The sequence below is a fragment of the Vespa velutina genome, chromosome 14, assembly GCF_912470025.1.
Source record: "Vespa velutina chromosome 14, iVesVel2.1, whole genome shotgun sequence".
NCBI lineage: Eukaryota > Metazoa > Arthropoda > Insecta > Hymenoptera > Vespidae > Vespa > Vespa velutina.
The window spans coordinates 4,932,091-4,952,089 of record NC_062201.1 but is presented as its reverse complement, the minus strand read 5'-3'; the positions used below and the strand labels follow the sequence as shown (position 1 = coordinate 4,952,089).

Below are 19,999 nucleotides of genomic sequence, written 5' to 3'. Positions count from 1 at the left end.
AGTAGATGTAATAACAAGGAGCTTTATTCATAGAATTCAAAGACAAATATAATTTTGTGATGGTAAAGAAAAAGATGAAATGAAGTAATGTACAAGAAAATTTATTAGTTGATAGTCTGTTGATTCGTTTGATTTGCTCGAGGTCGCAATGTTTTCTGTAAAACATGCGCATCCGCAGGCTCTATTCTTTTGTAATAATGTTGTTTCGTTTCCACTATTTCAAATCCAAATTTTTTATAGAAATCAATCGCCCCTTCATTACTTATTTGAACGTGACTAGGAATATATGATACATTTGTTAAGAAATTTTCAGAAATAATATTTCATAATGATTTAGATGTATACTTACAGAAAAATTGAGTCAAAATTTCCATCTTTATTGACATACTTTAAAACGTGTTGTACCATCACTGTACCAATTCCTAATCTCCTATAAGGATATAAACACCCTAAAGTCATTATATATAAACGTCTAGAGTTTTCTGAAGTATCTACACGACAACAAACTGCACCAACCTACAAATATAGAATAATATTCTTAGCAAGTAACAAATGAAGAATATAACTGATATGAAAATAATTGTTAAAACATATAATAAATTTATAAAAATAAATGAATATAATACGATCTAATTACCACTATGTCATTGTAATATGCTAGTTTAGCAAGTTCTCCTGCTTCTAAAACGTCCTTATAAAATTTTTCATTATACGAAACTGGAAACACCACTTGATTTAAGAGTTTAAGTTGTTTTATATTATGAGGCGTTACATCTCCCAATTCTATCTTTGACCTGTAATAAATCGAGAGATACTCGAAAATTCTGTGTTCACCTCCTATGACACCAGCATCTTTAAATCGGCTTGTTACAATCATTATAAGCGTACAAAAAGTGAAATATTATCTATCGTTATCAGTCGTATAAAATACGTTTAAAAACAATAAAATACTTTTAAAAGTTGATATTTATACATTTAAAATATAAGACAATTTGTTGAAGATAACCTCAAACTTATCACAATTTACCTAGTCATATTGGCCGACAATAAACTCCTCACGGAGGGATAGTTTTAACCTACTAGCGATTGGTCGCATTGCTAAGAGTATTTTATAGATGAAATTGTTGCGCGCGCAATACTTTTACCCGCCAATTTTCTTCTATGTCGGTTATTTCGATCGGTTACTTTGATTATTATATAATTAAAGACAGGTAAGAGAAAAATATTATTTAATACTAAACATTGTTTAAAAGTAATATTAAATATTTAAAAATTTTGAAATAGTATTGATTATTTATTGCCATATGTGTGTGTGTGTGTATATATATATATACATATATATATATATATATATATATATACACACACACATACATATCTATACTTAATTTACAGATGCAAATACACGTATAAAATGATAAAAAATGATCAACTTAATCAATCGAAAAAGCTATACGAAATCGTTAATCATTCCTTGAAAATATTTACTATGCTTCACATGTATTGGTTAACACTTTTAAGCTGTGTACTCACTTACTTAAATTAAATTACGTCACATGCTTAAGGTTATTTTATTATTATATTTAGGTGATATTTTATTCATCATTATGTAGTAGGAGTGAAAATTTTTTTTTGTTATTTTGCTCACTACTATATGTCAACAATCGTTCTTTCTTTTTTTTTTAGTACTGTTGATGGATTAACATTGAAAATAAATTTTCGATTTAGAATTTACATTTTGATTTCCCAATATGGTTGCGATCGTCGCCATCTTAAATATAACGACGTCATACTATCGTACGACGAAAGATTTTTAGGAACACGAAAGTCAAACGTGGCAGCAGTCCATCTTTACAGATAGTGAATGTATCAAAAATTCATTGATCTATCTTTAACACATTTGTTTTATATTTTCACCAGTGGTTTGATGCTCCAAAGGCGGTCGATTCGCCAAGCTGAAAGTGCACAAGACATATTCAAAGCTAGGCATGAATTTTGGAAATGTAGAATGCCAATGATATCTTGAAAATAATAAACGTAGAGGCGCCATTGCTACGCGCCATCTGGATATCGTCAAGAAGAAGTTATGGTAGTGAGAAATTGGAAAAACTTTCGAATAACGCTGTTACTTTTCGTAAGATCGTGTATCAAGAGGAGAAACTTATAATTTGAAACTGGTATAACATCCACTTGTAAATATAAAAGTACTTATGAATATAATTTATAATAGCAGATTGATCACAATTTCTTAACCTCAATGTATTATAAGGAATTTAGGATCTCTGCGTTTGACACATAAATGAAATGAAGAAATTTATTTTTCTTTTAATACATTAGATGAATGATAAAATAATGAATAAAGATACCTGATTTACAGGAAGCACTGATACTGTAAAAACTTTGATTTAAGGCCCACATAGCAGAATATTTGCAATGAGAGAACTTATAAAATTTATCATCAAACATACAGTTTGATTACAAGCTTAATATTGTTCCTATTTATTCATGTTTTATCTGAATCTTCGATAATTATTGATAGAGGGCATAGAAAAATATTATTTTGAATAAAAGAGAAGTATTAAAAGTAATGTTAAATGCTATATCTAAGAATATATACAGTTTATGTTCGAAGATAATTTAAAGGAATATTCTATAATTTAAGTATTTAAGGTAACTATTTTTAAAATTTCTTAAAGCTAGTATTATACAGAAATTTATTATATTTATTACATTTGCTATTTATATTTTTGTTATTTATATTTTTAAAATAAGAAATTTTCTTTAGATTTATAAATAATTTTTTTAATAATTTCAGACTATTATGTCAGTGCAAATATATGCTAAGGCATTACAATTTATTTACAAAGAATGCTACTGTTTAAATTACATATGTTACTTTAAAATGAAAATAATAAAAAATGTGTTAAAAAAATAAATGTATTCATAAAAGGAATTTCCAAATTAAATAAAGATCAGATCATATAAATATGCAGAATTCAAAGCTTAATAGAGATCATGATTATGGAGAATTAATATTAGAAAATCATAAATATACGACGAATATCAGCAGTCAAAAAGGTATGCTTGAAAATAATTTATCGAAAACTGCTTCGAAGCCTATGAGAATTGCTTCAACAATAAATAAAGATACATTAGGTGGACAAGTTAAAGATATAAATGAATTAAAAAAAATAACACCTCGTGTAAAGCTTTTGGCTCACGATGTAAATAGTTTGAAGGAATTAACAAAAATTTCATTGCAAAATAAATCACTAAAGCAAGAAAAAATATCAATGTTTGAACATACAAAGCAGGAATTAAAAAAGTATTGTCGGACTTGCGCTGGTTTGAAACTTCCATTAGTTGATATTTTCAGTGAAAAAGGTATTCAAATGAGGCTGAGCCAACAGATACAACATTTAGAAGAAATAAATCCGCATGACAGTTTATCCACTCAAATGTGTATGGATTGCATTTGTGATTTGAAAATGAGTTACAAATTTTTTATGCAAATTAAAAAAGCTGAAGTTAAGCTAAAATCAATTCATGTTACATTAACTGATACAGTTGCACGTAATATGGAAGCAGAAAAAATGCAATCTTTGGCTAACAATCAAATTAATCAAAAGCAAATAGAAGAGACTTATGATTGTACTATGGTTCCTGCACCAATGGGCACTGATAACGATGAAAATGTTCCAAAAATATCTGCAATTTATTCTTTAAAGGATATTTTAAACTCAATATCTTCAGAAAGTAAAGAAAAAGAGAATCCTGATGTAACATTCAAAACTGAATCTGACATTTTTGAAGATGTTACGGGTGAACATCATAGCGATGATAACGAATCCATAGAGGAATTTGATCCAGATGATCCGCCATTTCAACCCGATAGTTCTGACGCCGCAGAATCCGATGATGAAATTGAAAGTAGCCACGTAGATAGAAGACGAAATCCACATAAGAAGGAAAATGTAGATAAGGCAAATAATCAATCTTTTGTGTTCCATGATTCATCGCGTAATAATTTGATACAGAATCAGGATGATGCTAATCAAGATTCCAATCAAACCGTATATAAATATGACATGGCATTAAAGGCTTATGTCAAAGTAGAGACTGCGCAGGACAATATATTAAGTTCCAAATTGCAAATTGGCCCAAAGATTGAAATTAAAGATAATGAATTTGGGAAAGACACTCCAAAGCAACCAAATATATTGAAGCGCAGGCTTTTACAGCAAACAAAAAAGGAAGGCTTAGGAAATAATGAAGAGCTAAAATGTACCTCGACTAATGTATCTGATACTAATGAAAGTCCGAAAGATCCGAAAATTCAAAAATTAGATATGCAAAACCCATTAAACATTAATGATCCCCAAGAAGACGGAATTATGTACGTTACTGTGAAAGGTTCTAAGCCAAACGAAATATTATTAGTAAAAGTTAAAAAGATGGATAAACCATTTGAAAAGAAAGATGATAAGAATTCAAGTAAAGTAAAAGGTTTTGATTTTAAACCGGTTGGCAAAATTTTAAAGAGATACGAAACGTTAACAACAAAGGAAAAGAATTTATTTACGGAACGTACAAAAAAATTGGATAAGAGAGAACAGATTATAGAAGAACAAATAGAAGAATATAAGAAAAAACGTGAAAAAGTTTTAGGCAGTCAGTCAAGTTTAACAATGAAAAATGAAGAAACGCCAAATCGATTTATTAAACGGGTCGAAAGTTCTGATGATCAAAAGCCCGTTATATATGAAGAAAGTAATTCAAATTTAAAAGCAGAATCTGACGTAGACAGTAGTACAATGAACAGTACTATTCTCAAAGATGAAAATAATATTTCAGATGTTTCAGATTCTCTGCAAGATAAGTCAGTCCAAGAAAAAGCATATGTGAACACAAAGGAGTATTTATCACGTTTAGCAAAACTTAAATTGAAATGGGAAGAAGCAAAGAAAAAGAAAGAATATTTACAGAAAGAACTTGATCAGTCTTATACAGAAGGAAATATGGAGAAATTATCGCGCATTTTAGGAGAGAAAGAGAAAAATTTGCTAGAGTTTCAAGATTATTTAAAGCAAAGAAAAATTGTTATCACCAGATTAAAAGATGAAGACATCATTTCGCTTTATGAAGACAGAAATAACACATCTCTACAAAAAAGTTTACCAGACTTGATTGACGAAACAACACCAGCAGATTATATACCAGAGGAACATTATTTAGAGTGTGATTATTGTCCGGAAACGTTTGCTTCAAAAGAAGTTCTCGAAGATCATTTGAAAACGCATGATTTCAAAATTATGCATTACTGTGAAGACTGTATGGAAGAATTTCCTACAAACAAAGCAAAAAGAAATCATAATGTGGTATGTTTTAAAAAATTATTATGTAAATATTGTGATGTAATGTTAGATTCGAAAGGCAAAAAGAGGCAGCACGAGCAAAAACATTGTGATAATATGTTTGGCCAGTTATGTGATATTTGTGGTGAAAAATTCAAACATCAAGGGACATTAGATCAACACGTTAAAACGCAACATATGAGCTGGGAAAAAATTTATCAATGTCCAAAATGTCCAAAAAAGTTTGCTTTCAAACAAAAATTGAGCTTTCATTTAAAATCTGTACACACAACATTGAGAGCTTATTTATGTGAAGATTGTGGGGCAGACTTTAAAAACCCTGCCAGTCTTAGACATCACCGAATTCGTAAACATCAACCTGTAGGGAACAAAAGGGAGTGCCCGGTTTGTCATAAATTAGTACCATTTTATAGTCTTTCAAAGCATATGTATACTCACAAAGCTTACACTATACAATGTCCGCATTGTGATAAAATGTTTAAAAATAGTTCAACGTTGAAACAACATGTTAGAATACATGAAGATCAACGACAATATCGTTGCGATACTTGCGGCGTTGGATTTAATAGGAGGGATGGATTAAGGCTCCATATGAGAGTTCATGAAAAAACTGATAGTAGAGGACTGAAGGAATGCTCCTGTCAAGTGTGCGGCGAGAAATTTCCAAATCATTCTACACTTGTTATACATAGAAATCGCGTACACAAAGATGGAAGACAATATACATGCCATATATGTAATAGATCTATGATTTCAACAAGATCATTAGAATGGCATATGTCTCATATACATAACGAATCACTTCCTGGGATTGTGAAAGAGGCTGTAGATGGATTACCAGAAAAAAGAAGAGTTGCTTGTTATCATTGCAATAAAACTTTCAAAACGGAAATGATTTTGAGAACACATATTAAAAATACTCATATGGAGAAAGATCCTATGAAGTGTTTGGATTGTGATATGACGTTTACTTCTGAGGTTAGATTGAGGCATCATATGATGGTAACTCATAATAGGCTGGAAGGCACATTGCCGTGTCCTCATTGTCCAAAACGATTTGTAAATCAACTTAGATTAAAGACTCATATGATATCTCATTCTGAGGAAAGGCCGTATACATGCGAAATATGTGGTTTTAACTTAAAGACAAAGATACAACTCATCAAGCATCATCAAAATAGACATAGCGACGAAAGACCTTTACAGTGTAGATACTGTCCTTGGAGGTGTAAACAAGTAAGCGCGCTTGTTTGTCATGAAAGAACTCATACAAACGAACGACCATATTCGTGTAGTGTTTGTAGACAACGTTTTAAGTATTTGGGTGATAAGAACAAACATGAAAGACGTCACGAAAGTTTAGGAGGATCTGGATTTAAAAGAATAGTACCTGGCAGAAATATTAAGCACTCGAAAGTTCAAGAAGAAACCTCTTGTTCTGAACAAGAACAGGAAGAACTGACACGTGTAAATGCACAGCTTACAGAAGGTCAATATGAAGAACAATCAAGTCAAGCATTTGAAGAAAAATTTGTGAAAGAACAAATTGTCAAATTTGAAGAACCAGAAATTACAGAAGAATACGAGCAGGTCTATGAACAGGTATATAAATTTATAATATATATTAAGGACTTGTTAGTTAACACAAATCTTACTTAATATATATTTTTCAAATTATTATATATCGTAGGATTATGAAGAAACATCGAGGGAAGCTTCCGAAGCTGCAGAAGTTATCATGAACATGGAGGATACCACTGTATATACAGAAGAAGTAACCGCAGACAACATAGAATCTGCAGAAATAATGGCAGATGAAATGATGACAAATGAAATTTTACAGAGTGGAACTGTAGTACATTTACAACAACAAGATGATTCTGGAAAAATTCAAGTTATTCCTGTAATGTTATCTTTACCTGACTTATCTGATACGAACGCAGAAGTCAATTTAGCAACGGCATCTATAATGTATAACAATTAAAAGGAATGATTTGACTATTTATGATTATGATAAAATCGTATTTGTAAAGAAACATTTTGTGGTTCTAGGTAAAATTGTATTGTGCTTTCTCTCTAAAGGAAAGTCACATTCCTGTAAAATAAATTCAGGATATTTTCTATATTAAAGTAATTATACGAATAATGACTACATATAAAGTGTGATATTTGCGTACTCTGTAACATAAAAAACGATTTTTCACTGCTGAAGTAGCAGTTTTGTAAGGTTATACATATAAATATATATGTTAACAATGTAAAATACGATAAAACAAAGGCTTCATATTTGCAATTCATATTGAAACACAAGTCTATAAAATTTTCAAGTTATAAGGAAATAAATGGAAAAAGAAAAAAAAGAAAATATACTTTATAGTAAATAGAAATAATTATTATTTGCTATATTATGATACTATGTACAAATCTATATAAAAAAAAAAGAAAAAAAAAAAAAGAAAAAAAAAAGAAAAAAAAAAAAAAAAAAAGAAAGGAATAAGAATGTTAAATATTAATGCAATGTTAGATAATCATTTATTTGTAAGATCGACAGTATCATTAAGCATATGTTTGTATATTTGAGATCTTGTCCATTTATCAAACTTACTTATTCCATTACAAGATGTCATTATGGAATATAGGATTCACTTGGAAAACAACATATTTGTAAACATAATAGCTTTGCAAAGAAAACATAATAAATCCTTTGATATAAATAGTATATATTTTAAATATACGAATAGAATAAGATAAAAAATATGAATTTATAAGTTTTATTTGAAATTACGTTACAATCGAGATTTTTTAAATATTCTTCCCTCTGTATAATCAGTATAATCAATTACGATTAACTGTGTTAATCTCTTTATATTATGATTATTCTTTGGAAAGTATATTTGAAATTTTTCAATTTATGGATACAATCCATAAAGAACAAAAAGCAATTATTTTTAATTTATTATACGAATATATTAAAGTATCTATCACAATAATAACACAATTATAATAATGTTCGCTTATTACAATATTCATTTGTAACATTTTTTACCTTTTGTCCTAGACATCTATAATTTTGATTTACTTGTTAGAAAAGCAGTATTGATCAGTTATGTAATGCAAAACATAAAATATGCTGATATAAATTCCGTACTTTATTTTGTCATATTGTTTTCATTTTTTATCCAACTTCGTCTGTACGTTATCGTGGTAATAAAAAATATTTTCACTATCATAAATTCTTTGTTCTGTTACTTTAGCAGCCTTCGAAAAGCCAAATATCGTGTGCACGTAATGTGTTTATTATTTAGTTGAATACATTGAATTATTCTCATTTGTACATAATCATTATAAAGTTTGTTTTCTCTTTCATAAGTATTTTGTAACTAATTTGTACCTTACGCTACTAAAGCTATATATATTATCTTATCAATTCGAAATATTTTCAATATTACATACCATATATGTCACACATTTCGTATTCTTTGTTAATACATATACATATGTAAAATATATATATATATATATATATACATACATACATACATATATATATATATATAGAAAATATCGTCAGTTTTTTTGTAGGTAAAAAATAAAATTTACTTACACATTGCAGATTCATTGCAAATAGACATCGACCTATCTAATGAAGGGATAAATTCCCGATATTATGCTGTACAAGAGAAAAATTTTAAATATACATGTAGTTAAAACATGTAGTTAAAACCATATTTCGCTCTTACTTTTGTATAGTGTGGCATATGTCAATCGGTATAAGAGGATGTAAATAGACTAATTGCACTGTATGAAGTGGTCTAATTTATAGACTATTATAAAATTATTCTAAGTGAATTCTAATTAATTCTTATTTACATTTTGATAATATTGTGCAAGGATGTTCCATGCTTTTGGAGACATAAAACCATCAGGTGGACACTTTCCTGCTTTAGCTAAATCTACAATAACAATGTATTTTTAATATGATTTTTTTAATAATAAGAATATCTATATATATATATGTATATATATATATATACATACACATACATACATACATTATATCTTATTTCTTACCACGCATTCTCGTTCCTGATATAAAATCAAAATCTTGTTTCCGTTCTAGATCGAAAAAGGACATTTTTTTATTTTTTTTATCATAAGCCGCAACTTTAAATGGAATGATTTCTAAGCTTTGTAATCCTCGTGCCATTGAAAGAACTCTTGCACCGTGAGTGGGATCATAGAGATTACCATCGGGTGTAGCTTTCTTATTTGGATGTGGCATACCAGCTGGATCTCTACCCACAATGTAAAAATTTGCACCTGCATTCATTCTGGCCTTGGCATGCCATTGTACCTTAACAACAAATTTTATAACTATATATTTATACATTTTTTAGCACATATTAATTGTAAAAATTTTCACCAACTTCAACAGGACCAGCATACATCATAGGACTTGGAAAAATAGCTAGCAAAGTAGAATTTGCATCAAGTACACCTTCTTCTAAAACAGCCTTATGTTGCATAATTCTTGTATGTAAAGGTACATCGTCTTCTTTCGTCCAACCTCCTAGTGGATGTAATAATAGTACAGGATTTTTAAAACCTCTTTCTTCAAGTAAACGCTTTCTTGTATCCTGCAAATAAAATGTTCCATGTTACTGTGATCAAATGTATTATGAAAGATAAATTTAAATAAGTGAGATAAAAAAAGAAACATACCTGCATAAGTAAGGCATGACCATTATGTATAGGATTTCTAAGTTGAAATGCGAATACTGCATCAGCTTTCATTTTTCTACATTTTGCTCTAATTTCATTTGGCGTTAATCTATATATATCAAAACCATCGTGCCATTTAATCCTTTCTAGAACTTCTATATCCCCACCTACCAACCAATCTCCTGATTCATAAATCATCTTCACATATGGATGACCTAAGTTGTTAGTCCCAAATTGCCACCCACATCTTTCTTCTTTTCTATGAAAATAAAACTCTGGTCTTCGTAATATTGCCAAAGCCTTGTTTTTATATTTAAGTGTTATCGCTGAATGTCCCTCCAAACGAAGTTTATCTGTAGTACTTATTGCAAGAACTATAGGAATAGACTGATTTACTTCTTTTCCACCTTCAAGTAGACATTTCAAATGTTGAGTCTAAAAACATTTCCTCTAAAGCCTTCAATTGTGTTAAGAGTATAAAAAAGTTATCTTTATTTTTCTATTTTCGATCAACGTATATATATATACATATATATATATATATCGGCTTTTTACAGAAGCATAAGCATATGTATAGAAGTATTATATACCTGTAGATATTGGTTTTCTCTCATAAAACCAGTAAGTGGGAGTGCCCATCCTTCTGCTAGAATTTGAAGCCACTGTATATCGATCTTTGTAATTTCTACACTTTGCAAAGTGTCTGCTTCTGCTTTGGCAGAAGCAATTCTGGATTCTGGAACAAACAGTTCTCTTATAGGTGCAGTAGGTTTTGGTAATACAGGTATGATACACTGTTTTTCCAGAAGATCGATCACCGTTGCAGCTGATTCTTCTAAAGTACAGTTCTCTGTGGTTACCACCAAATCAGGATTAATAGGTCTTTCATACATCTGATCTATACCAGTAAAACCTTTTATAGCACCTTGCCGTGCTTTTTTATAAAGTCCCTTTGTATCTCTAGCTTCGCAAACATTAAGCGGAGTATCAACAAAAACTTCAAAGAATGGAAGATCCGAGGCTTTGTGTATTTGCCTTGCCATTTGTCTATCTTCTTCAAATGGCGATACAAAGCTACATAAACAAATTTGTCCACTATCTGCAAATAACTTTGCAACTTCTGCAACTCTCCTTATATTTTCTTTTCTGTCTTCTTTACTAAAGCCAAGATTGCAATTTAAACCACTTCTGACATTATCTCCATCAAGCCCGTATGCTGCAATTCCATGATCAACTAGTATTGCTTCCACTTGAAAAGCTATCGAAGTCTTTCCTGCTCCTGAGAGACCGGTTAACCATACTGTACATCCACGAAAACCTCTTACATGACCTATAGCTTGACCACGTTTTGTTCTTGATACATGATGTGCCTGTTCTGACACATTAGTACATGACTAGAAAAAAAAGGCAAAATTATTTAAAATCTTATTAAAAAAAAAAAAAAAAAAAAAAAAAAAAAAAAAAATTATTTGACTTGAACATTTTTTACTCTTATTCAATTTCGTCGCGATATAAATTTTATATATAAATACTTTATGATTTTATTATGCATATGATAAAAATCTTATCCATTGTTATTTTTGTTATATTTTATGATAAGAAGGCGCTTTTTTATCGCACCGTTACATACCGTCATCATTTTTTTATGTGGGTTTTCCATAATGCCATTCGATCTACGGCTATTCCTTGTTTTTTGTATGTCTGTATGGTGATTGATTTTAACTTAATCGAAATATAATATAAACTATATTCTATAATATATATAATTCTCCATAAAAAATAGAAATTTATCTACATAAATGCATGGCAATGAATTGTATGAAATTTCTCTTTAATTAATTTATTGTTTTTGTGTCACTACGATATACGCATCGAAAGTTTATTGTACCTTGCGGTTTTCTAAAGAGTGCACTGTTTACTATTGTAATATCATTAATATCATAATATTGACATTGATAATTAGTAATATCGAATACTAACAAAATTGGACAACTAAACTTCGATGTACTTAGAACGACGACTACGTCGACATAAGTCGACGAGTTTGATATTAGTTGAATATATAAGTCCTACTCAACATAAGTTCATATTGCTTTCCCACGCATGCGTAGGCGATTGTTTGATTGTATTGGGTTATATTTCAAATCGTATGCTTGAATTTTATCAAAGTATTATTCTTGTTTTTTACTTTTTTATTCAATTTTTATTTATTTAATTTGTTTTTCTTTTTCTTTTTTTTTTTCTTACAATTAAACTAGTAAATATAATTGTACCTGTACAGCTAATTATTGTATTTAAGTATATTTAAGATGAATTTTATTTAACCATTACTTATCATTGATCAATATTTTTTTCTTACTCATTACATTTGTGCTTTATTATATTGAAAGTGTTGTTCAATTTATGTTCAACGGACATAAATTTTGTATTTGGATCATTGAGAAGAAAATATACTTGATCTCCAACATTTAATATACTAATTTCTTCTAATAAGGAATATACACTATACATTGGTTCTTTCACAGAACCAAAGATATCATCAATTTTGCCTAAATAAACATAATTTGTAAAACTTTGATTCTGAGAATTTGGATTATATACAAATAATGGAGTATCCAAATATAAAAGATTAGACATTGATGGTTGGATAAAAACAAGACCCATGCTAGTGATAATACTTTGAATTGTTCCTGCAAGATACTTGTCATTTCCACTTATTTCAAGCTTCTGTTTTGTAATGTTGGAATTTATGCTAAGTTTTGTAAAACATTCGTTGATTCTAAAAATGTAAATTTTTTGTGTTACCATTTATTATTTAATAACATGCTATTTACATACCGAGACACAGATGAATATGGTGTTACTACATTTAAACAAGAGCCTTCGTTACTACTAATATTATTCTTTAGGAAACTCTTATTTAAAGGTATGTATGTTTTGCCATCTTGTTCCATTGTTAAAATATTAGCATATAAATAAATCTACCAAAATTGTATTGTTAATAAATAAATTATATTAACAATGTTTTTTTTTAACTACGTTATTATATAGAATAAAAAAAGAATAATTACGCTTTGTAGGAATAATTACACTTGATAAGAATAAAAATACTTTATTTATACGAATTTCTTAGTATAATGACCTTGCCTTGTATTAAAAAAAAAAAAAAAAAATATATATATATATATGTACATACGATTTCACAATAATATTTCATTTTATATAAGAACCATAAAGATATTTATATTTATATTCTCAACATCATCAGAAATAATTTGTTGTTTATTTTTAATTGTATATACGTTTATACAACAACACATCACAAATTTAAAAACTACAATATATTTCTATTTTTAAAATTGGCGCCTTTTTATCATAACAAGTAGTGTGAATTAGCGGCTAAGTTCACGAAATTCTAAACATGAAATGTATATGAAATTTCATTGTCTTTTCTTAAGTTGTTCATTTGCGGGAAAACTCAAATGTATCCTTTATGGTAACGGATTATATAAATTAATATTTATAAAAATTTGTACACCACTTTTTTTTACAAAATATGTTGAGAATCGTTAAATGTGGTGTTTTCATATCTCATAGTTGGAATATTAACGTTTGTCATAATGCAAAGTCTATAAGAACATTTAGCCAAAAAGTATGAATAAATTAATTTGAAGGTTATTTTGTTCTTTAAAGATTTTTAATTTTTTCATATTTATATTTGTGATTATAGTTTGTAAAAACTGAGTATTCAAGGAGAATATTTTCTGGCATTCAACCTACTGGTAATATTCATTTAGGAAATTATCTAGGTGCAATACAGAAGTGGGTAGAGTTACAAAATTCAGAAAAAATAGTTATATGGAGTATTGCAGATATGCATTCTATTACATTACCCTATGTAAGAGAACTTAAAATGTATAATAATTGTATATGATGCATAGTGTTTATATATATATCATCTCAATATCAACAATTCGTATATATTATATATTTTTATAGAACCCTGTCACATTGAAAGATAATATTTTTAAAGTAACAGCCACATTACTGGCATGTGGAATAGATCCACAGAAAAGCATATTATTTCAACAATCAGATGTTTCTATGCATTCAGAATTATGTTGGATACTTGGTTGTATTACTACCATGGCTAGGCTTGGACATTTGCCGCAATTCAAAGAAAAAAGTCAAACCTTGAAGACTATTCCTTTAGGATTATATATTTATCCTGTTTTACAAGCAGCGGATATATTGCTTTATAGGTATATCCTTTGAATAATATCTTAATTCATATGCTTCTAAGTTTTGTAAATGTTTTTTTGTAATTCTATAGAATAAAAAGGCAAATACAATATTATATGTTAGAGCTACAGATGTACCAGTTGGCCAAGATCAAGCACAACATATACAATTAGCACAGGATTTAGCAGACTCTTTTAATAAAAGGTATGGAAATACTTTTCCAATACCACGGAGCCTTATTTGTGGTACGTGTAAATAATGACTAATGTTATTAAAAATATTTGAATAAAAAGAAAAGTATGTAATGGCTCATTGAAAGTACATTTTAGATGATCCAAGTCAAAGAATAAAATCACTAAGAGATCCTTTAAAAAAAATGTCCAAATCGGATAAAGATCTCAAAAGTAGGTTGGATTTAACAGATAAACCAGATGTGCTGTTAGAAAAAGTTAAAAAGGCCATAACCGACTTCACATCTGAAGTAAATTATGAACCTGAAACACGACCAGGTGTTTCCAATTTAATTGCTATTCATTCTTTGCTTACTGGAAAATCACCCGAAGAGATTTGTAAAGATGCACAAGGTTTGGATACTGGAAAGTAGGTATTTCTATTTATATATAATGTTGCTCATGAAAAATATTAAAGTTACATTTTAATATCTTTTTAATGTCATAGATATAAATTGGTATTAGCAGATGTGATAATAGAGAAGCTAAAACCAATTCAGGAAGAGATATTTAGATTATTAAACGAACAATTGTATTTGAATGAAGTTTTAAAGATAGGTTCACAAAAAGCAATAGAACTTGCATTTGATTGTTATTCCGATGTAAAGAATAAAATAGGGTTTGAAAGGGATGAAGGAAAAGGAAAAGAAAAGACAAAATATACTATTGTACATTGATTACGTATAATTAAAGGTAAATATTTATTATAAATAAATTAAAATTTTTTAATAAGAATAACAAAATGTTAAAGAAATTGTATAAAAGAGTTATAATAGATATTATTTCATGTCAATAACTAATTTACCTCGTAAATGACCTTGCGTTACTCTTTCATATGCTGCTGGTAAATCTTGAAAAGGATATATTTGTTTCACAACTGGTATTATCTATAAAATATACTTTTAACATGAATATTTATTTGTATATCATGTTTAACTATAGAATGAAAATGATCTAATAGAAATGTACCTGTCCACATTCAACAAAATCATGAAGCATACTCATGCCTGTTTCTGATGGTACAAAAAAGCCCCATTTTACAGAACCTTTGTTATTAGACTTTGGAATATTATATTTAAATATGTCACCAAGATTTTTAAAAGTTCCAGCAATTAATCCCAACTGATCAATATTTTTTAATAATGGAGAATTGAGTGTTATATAAGTATAATATGGGTAACCCTTTGAATTTATTAAGTCTGGTCCTTGATTGGAGCAATCCAAAATTATATCATATCTGCAAGTAAAATTTATTTATATAATTGATGATAGCTATTGATAAAATGTTGAGAAGTGAAATATTACAAATTAAATGATATTAAATTACATACGGTCCTTCAGAAATTATTTGTGCATCAGCATCACGTTGTTTATAATCTATTACAACATTGGCTCCTAATTTTTCCATCATATTTACAGCATCACTGCTACAAGTGGTTATTACCTGAAGAAATTTTTTATAATTATCAATAAGAGAACAATACCATATGCGATAGTAATATAATAATATTATATTACATGCATATTCCAAGCTTTCAATAGTTGTATAGCCATAGTACCAACACCTCCAGAACCACCTAATACTAGTATCCTTCTATTTAATCTTGTACCAATAGATGTTTTATAACACAAACCGCCAGTAATCCATAAAGCAGACCATGCAGTCAATCCAGCATACAAAACACTTGCAGCTTCAGTATATGATAAGTTTTTTGGATATTGCCTTACCTGTAATCGTATAATTTGCCTCATAATTTTAACTCAAAATATATTTTATTATATGTAGGTAAAGATATATAAATTACCAAGCTACTATCAAGAACCACGTAATTAGCATGGCAGCCTTGCTTATCTACAGGAACTACACCCCATACTTGGTCTCCCAGTTTTAGTTTATCTCCAACATTGTGTCCCTTTGAGACTACAATTCCAGAAAAATCTCTTCCTAAAGTTAATGGAAATTCAATTAAATCGCTATACGCATAGCCACCAAAGTTCCTTGCTTTACGCATAAGATTTAATAACGTTGCACCATAACCACCTGTCAAAGACATAATCACTTTTAATATGTCAATACATAAACATGCATAATCTTAATGCGAGAGAGTGATATGCCATACGTATCATTGCAATGTCTATAGGATTAACACTTGCTGCTTGGACCTTGATCAAAACTTCCATTGGGTTTGTAATTATTGGTATTCTAACATTTGACATTTTTAATTCGTTTACGTTGCCATAAGAGTGTATCTGCCAAGCTAGCATTTTATTCTCTACATCTTCTTTGTACTTTGCTGACAATTGTGCAAGAGAACTCAATCGAGTATCATGTATGAAGCGTCTTAATTTTAACATATTTTTTGTCAACATCGTTGAATATCACGATGGAATAACTTCAAATCAAAATTTATGGAAAAGAGAGGTTAACTTTTCGCATTAGCTATGTCGCGTGTGAAACTTTGCGCGGCAACGTGCGTGAAATTACAAATGCATCATCAATGTTATTAATATAGTAGGAAAAATTATGATAAAACGATTTCTACTTTAACATAAAATTATTTAATTTAAAAAATCTACTACATTTTATCAGATTATCAGCGTTAATTCGAACATCGAGTATTCGACCGTTCTTTTTTTAAATATCAATGCAATATGATGCAATGTAAATGAGAAACGAATTATTTATCAACAATGTAACATGAATCATGTAGCTTCCAGTGTAGTCGATAATTTGTGAAACGAATTAGTAACGAATTATTATATTAATTATAATATTGTCTGATTAATATCATTGCCGATCTATATCATTTTAATGTTAGTAGAGTAGGACGATGCATTAATCAGACAAAATCTCCAATTTGAAGAGATATTGGAATTCCGTCATCGGAAGACACGCGTCCCGTATTGAATATAAATTTGATCGTCTGAAACGATAGAATCAATTTATAATGACAAAAGTAGGCAAAAAAATAGTCAGTTTATGCTATCTAAGATCTTCTTAGTATATAAAATTAGGGGGTTGTCTTGCAAATTAAAACAATTTGTTATAGATACAACTATTTATTCAAGCAGATCAATTAGGGAATCTAGAAAAACTAAGCGATTTATTATTCGTTTATTTTTACATACGGGAAAGGGATATCCGAGGAAGGGAGGTCAAATAATATTTTCCTTTTTTGTTTTTTATCTTGATCCGTTCTCATTTATCGTTCCAGACAATTTCGCAACAAAATTAATTTCGTAGAGATCTGTAGGTAGGTTTGATCTTTTTTCACGAGAGTGGTAAAAAAAGGGAAGCGCAAGAGCAAAAAAATATAGGGCAGAGGTCAGGTTAAAGGAACATAGAGTTCCGGCGAGATGGGAGTAACGATAAGCGATATCCCAGGCACGGTCCTTGCCCCGTATCGCGAGCATTCGCCCCTTTCGCGCTGTACCTTCGTGCGAGAGATCGTACGGTGTGCGCGATTGCATCGGTCGGGCTAACGTTTAAGGGGTAGTAGGCTCGCGATATAAGGGGATGGAAAAGTGAGAGAGAGAGAGAGAAAAGATTTGCGAAGATAAACTCGCAGGGGTAGCGAGAAAAAGACGGAAACGCTGGTGGTCCGCCCTTTTATCATAGGTAAACGCGATAACGCGCATGCCCGTCATTGATCGCCGATCTCTATGGTTACGCCTCACTATAGGGAGCACGAGACCGACGACGAGGACGGCCGTGACAGCGACGACAACGACGTAGACGACGAGGACGAGGACAACAACAACAACAACAACAACAATAACAACGACGACGACGACGACGACGACGACGACGACGACGACGACGACAACGACGACGACGACAACGACAACGACGACGACGACGACGACGACGACGACGACGACGGAGGTGACGGTGGAAGCGACGACCAGAGCCGCGCGTATTTTCCGGTAAGTCGGAAAAGATCGGTGCTGATCGGACGCTTCGAGTTCGTCGGAGAGGGTTGTGCAAAGTGTACCAGCTGAAACAAGAGGAAGGAGAAACAGATGGACGGAAGATATTCTTGTGATTCGGTGAAAGGAAAAGAAGAAAAGAAAGATTAGTAATAAAATAAAAAATAAATAGAAAATTGTCAGTGAATCTCTTCCTCTCTCTTCTATTTCTCTCTCCCCGTCTTTCTCTCTCTCTCTCTCTCTCTCTTTCTCTCTCTCTCCCATCATATCCGTCGTTTCGCGAGGATCCGACGATCGGGCGGGGCGCTGCTGGTGAAAGCGGCCTCCAAGGGGCGGCAACAAAAACAGGCCGTTCGCATTCGAGGGTGAGGATGGACGGAGTGAGAGATACGTAAAGATATAGAGAAAGAGTGAGAGGAAGGGCAAAGGGTGAAGTGCGAAGTGAGGTGCCGAGGTGGTAGAGGAGGAGAACGTGAGAGACAGAGAGAAAGGGAGAGAGAGAGAAGGGCGGTGGGGATTGGAGGGGGTAAGAGCAGCCGCGAGGGGGCGCAAGGCAGACGCAGCGAGAGAGGATATTGACATTTTCGGCCGTGGGGACGCGCATTCGTGAGGGTGGCCAAGAGGGGTACGGGATAGTCGGCTCTCCGTCCGATCCTGCAGTATCCATGGCTACGCCGTCGGCGAGGATTTGGCGCAAAACACCGGAAATACCGTGTGCATGACTACGCTTACGACGGTGGAGTGCGTACAGAGAGAAAAACTGCGACGGCGATCCTCGACGGCATCGACCACTTCGGAGATCGTCATTCGCCAATCGACGGTGGGTCTTTCGGTGTCACGAGACTTTTCTTGCTTCGAGAAAAGGGTGGATACCCACACCCCTCCGCCATAGTTGCGCTGACCCTCCCCTCTTTCCTTTCTATCTACGCTTCCCCATCTCTCTTTCTCTCTCTCTCTCTCTCTCTCTGTGTTTTACGCCTCTCCACTGTGTCTCTTTGACCCTCCCTCTCTTTCTCTTTATCCATATATACATGTATAAGTGTGTGTATATATATATGTATGTACATATATATGTACACACACACATACACACACACACACACAAACACACATACACGTCTTTCTCTCGTTCGTTCTACATCTCCCTTTCTTCGGCACCGTTATTGGAACGTAGCGAAGGGCCAGGTATCGCGACGCCTCGATACACTCGAGACGGTTTTCTACCGTGGCGAAGACTTTGCCAACGGTGAGTCACCTTCTTCCTTCTTCGAACGAATTAGAGAGCAAAGGAAAAGAAATAAAGGAAAAGGGAAAAGAAAGAGAAAGAGAAAGAGAGAGAGAGGGAGAAAGAGACACCCCGTGATATAGAGTGATGTTAAAGGAAGTGGTGTAAAGAGAAAAGAAAAAAGGCGGGTAGAAGAGGAAAAGGAGGAAGGAAAGGACGAGACCGAGAGAAAGGAGGTTTCCTTCCTCTCGAAGGTGGGTGGCGCGGCGGGGCGT

General features: G+C 31.4%; 7 protein-coding genes across 22 annotated transcripts in view; 3 read left to right on the top strand and 4 right to left on the bottom strand.

Annotated features, from left to right (window-relative positions):
- Positions 1 to 6: 6 nt before the first annotated feature.
- Positions 7 to 1,940, bottom strand: LOC124954060 (probable N-acetyltransferase san). 3 transcript variants are annotated; one of them, XM_047506358.1, is made up of 4 exons: positions 1,736 to 1,940; positions 638 to 794; positions 350 to 516; positions 7 to 276 (listed from the first exon to the last, which is right to left on the bottom strand). In XM_047506358.1, exons 1-4 carry the CDS (start codon positions 1,789 to 1,791, stop codon positions 105 to 107), a joined length of 552 nt encoding a protein of 183 aa, XP_047362314.1. In that variant the 5' UTR covers positions 1,792 to 1,940; the 3' UTR covers positions 7 to 104. The 3 variants fall into 3 exon arrangements, with proteins under 3 accessions (XP_047362314.1, XP_047362315.1, XP_047362313.1); XM_047506359.1 differs by lacking the exon at positions 1,736 to 1,940 and adding an exon at positions 1,028 to 1,188; XM_047506357.1 differs by lacking the exon at positions 1,736 to 1,940 and having other exon boundaries at positions 638 to 1,195.
- LOC124954052 lies at positions 1,793 to 8,898 on the top strand. 3 transcript variants are annotated; one of them, XM_047506314.1, is made up of 4 exons: positions 1,793 to 2,177; positions 2,378 to 2,670; positions 2,816 to 6,977; positions 7,066 to 8,898. In XM_047506314.1, exons 3-4 carry the CDS (start codon positions 2,988 to 2,990, stop codon positions 7,357 to 7,359), a joined length of 4,284 nt encoding a protein of 1,427 aa, XP_047362270.1. In that variant the 5' UTR covers positions 1,793 to 2,177; positions 2,378 to 2,670; positions 2,816 to 2,987; the 3' UTR covers positions 7,360 to 8,898. The 3 variants fall into 3 exon arrangements, with proteins under 3 accessions (XP_047362270.1, XP_047362271.1, XP_047362269.1); XM_047506315.1 differs by having other exon boundaries at positions 2,338 to 2,670; XM_047506313.1 differs by having other exon boundaries at positions 1,793 to 2,670.
- LOC124954058 (bifunctional 3'-phosphoadenosine 5'-phosphosulfate synthase-like) lies at positions 8,504 to 12,161 on the bottom strand. Its single transcript, XM_047506354.1, has 7 exons — positions 11,986 to 12,161; positions 11,728 to 11,798; positions 10,688 to 11,491; positions 10,098 to 10,532; positions 9,803 to 10,012; positions 9,447 to 9,729; positions 8,504 to 9,328 (listed from the first exon to the last, which is right to left on the bottom strand). The coding sequence occupies exons 2-7, from the start codon at positions 11,755 to 11,757 to the stop codon at positions 9,231 to 9,233; spliced, it is 1,860 nt and encodes a 619-aa protein (XP_047362310.1). The 5' UTR covers positions 11,758 to 11,798; positions 11,986 to 12,161; the 3' UTR covers positions 8,504 to 9,230.
- Positions 12,162 to 12,452: 291 nt separating this feature from the next.
- Positions 12,453 to 13,218, bottom strand: LOC124954184. Its single transcript, XM_047506697.1, has 3 exons — positions 13,169 to 13,218; positions 12,936 to 13,078; positions 12,453 to 12,876 (listed from the first exon to the last, which is right to left on the bottom strand). The coding sequence occupies exons 2-3, from the start codon at positions 13,049 to 13,051 to the stop codon at positions 12,453 to 12,455; spliced, it is 540 nt and encodes a 179-aa protein (XP_047362653.1). The 5' UTR covers positions 13,052 to 13,078; positions 13,169 to 13,218.
- A 292-nt stretch (positions 13,219 to 13,510) lies between these two features.
- On the top strand, positions 13,511 to 15,901 carry LOC124954097 (tryptophan--tRNA ligase, mitochondrial). 4 transcript variants are annotated; one of them, XM_047506478.1, is made up of 7 exons: positions 13,511 to 13,749; positions 13,828 to 13,995; positions 14,097 to 14,359; positions 14,463 to 14,584; positions 14,669 to 14,939; positions 15,018 to 15,262; positions 15,429 to 15,901. In XM_047506478.1, exons 1-6 carry the CDS (start codon positions 13,654 to 13,656, stop codon positions 15,244 to 15,246), a joined length of 1,149 nt encoding a protein of 382 aa, XP_047362434.1. In that variant the 5' UTR covers positions 13,511 to 13,653; the 3' UTR covers positions 15,247 to 15,262; positions 15,429 to 15,901. The 4 variants fall into 4 exon arrangements, with proteins under 4 accessions (XP_047362434.1, XP_047362435.1, XP_047362433.1 ...); XM_047506479.1 differs by having other exon boundaries at positions 15,411 to 15,901; XM_047506477.1 differs by lacking the exon at positions 15,429 to 15,901 and having other exon boundaries at positions 15,018 to 15,369.
- Positions 15,226 to 16,958, bottom strand: LOC124954095 (reticulon-4-interacting protein 1, mitochondrial). Its single transcript, XM_047506470.1, has 6 exons — positions 16,690 to 16,958; positions 16,375 to 16,610; positions 16,088 to 16,297; positions 15,901 to 16,013; positions 15,539 to 15,806; positions 15,226 to 15,456 (listed from the first exon to the last, which is right to left on the bottom strand). Exons 1-6 carry the CDS (start codon positions 16,937 to 16,939, stop codon positions 15,349 to 15,351), a joined length of 1,185 nt encoding a protein of 394 aa, XP_047362426.1. The 5' UTR covers positions 16,940 to 16,958; the 3' UTR covers positions 15,226 to 15,348.
- Positions 16,610 to 19,999, top strand: part of LOC124954090 (protein still life, isoforms C/SIF type 2) — a 29,717-nt gene continuing 26,327 nt past the window's right edge. For 4 of the 9 annotated variants that reach the window (XM_047506449.1, XM_047506451.1, XM_047506450.1 and 1 more), the window contains exon 1: positions 18,307 to 19,319. The gene's annotated coding sequence lies outside the window, so the exon portion shown is untranslated. Of the gene's footprint in view, positions 16,754 to 18,306; positions 19,320 to 19,584; positions 19,746 to 19,821; positions 19,979 to 19,999 lie in introns of those variants that run through there. The other 5 variants (XM_047506445.1, XM_047506444.1, XM_047506452.1 and 2 more) reach the window with 5 other exon arrangements.

What these genes read in the sequence shown, in the direction of transcription:
- LOC124954184 (XM_047506697.1), bottom strand. Translation starts at nt 13,051, where the DNA reads ATGGAACAAGATGGCAAAACATACATACCTTTAAATAAGAGTTTCCTA. An exon ending in CCATATTCATCTGTGTCTCG is followed by an intron (nt 12,877 to 12,935) that starts GTATGTAAATAG and finishes TTACATTTTTAG; the next exon opens with AATCAACGAATGTTTTACAA.
- LOC124954052 (XM_047506314.1), top strand. Translation starts at nt 2,988, where the DNA reads ATGCAGAATTCAAAGCTTAATAGAGATCATGATTATGGAGAATTAATA. An exon ending in ACGAGCAGGTCTATGAACAG is followed by an intron (nt 6,978 to 7,065) that starts GTATATAAATTT and finishes TATATATCGTAG; the next exon opens with GATTATGAAGAAACATCGAG.
- LOC124954058 (XM_047506354.1), bottom strand. Translation starts at nt 11,757, where the DNA reads ATGGAAAACCCACATAAAAAAATGATGACG. An exon ending in GTCATGCCTTACTTATGCAG is followed by an intron (nt 10,013 to 10,097) that starts GTATGTTTCTTT and finishes TTTTATTTGCAG; the next exon opens with GATACAAGAAAGCGTTTACT. An exon ending in ATCAGGAACGAGAATGCGTG is followed by an intron (nt 9,329 to 9,446) that starts GTAAGAAATAAG and finishes TTGTTATTGTAG; the next exon opens with ATTTAGCTAAAGCAGGAAAG.
- LOC124954097 (XM_047506478.1), top strand. Translation starts at nt 13,654, where the DNA reads ATGTTGAGAATCGTTAAATGTGGTGTTTTCATATCTCATAGTTGGAAT. An exon ending in TAAGAACATTTAGCCAAAAA is followed by an intron (nt 13,750 to 13,827) that starts GTATGAATAAAT and finishes TTGTGATTATAG; the next exon opens with TTTGTAAAAACTGAGTATTC. An exon ending in GCGGATATATTGCTTTATAG is followed by an intron (nt 14,360 to 14,462) that starts GTATATCCTTTG and finishes ATTATATGTTAG; the next exon opens with AGCTACAGATGTACCAGTTG.
- LOC124954060 (XM_047506357.1), bottom strand. Translation starts at nt 877, where the DNA reads ATGATTGTAACAAGCCGATTTAAAGATGCTGGTGTCATAGGAGGTGAA. An exon ending in CATATTACAATGACATAGTG is followed by an intron (nt 517 to 637) that starts GTAATTAGATCG and finishes CTATATTTGTAG; the next exon opens with GTTGGTGCAGTTTGTTGTCG. An exon ending in AATTTTGACTCAATTTTTCT is followed by an intron (nt 277 to 349) that starts GTAAGTATACAT and finishes ATATATTCCTAG; the next exon opens with TCACGTTCAAATAAGTAATG.
- LOC124954095 (XM_047506470.1), bottom strand. Translation starts at nt 16,939, where the DNA reads ATGTTGACAAAAAATATGTTAAAATTAAGACGCTTCATACATGATACT. An exon ending in TGAAAGCTTGGAATATGCAT is followed by an intron (nt 16,014 to 16,087) that starts GTAATATAATAT and finishes AAATTTCTTCAG; the next exon opens with GTAATAACCACTTGTAGCAG. An exon ending in ATTTTGTTGAATGTGGACAG is followed by an intron (nt 15,457 to 15,538) that starts GTACATTTCTAT and finishes TATATTTTATAG; the next exon opens with ATAATACCAGTTGTGAAACA.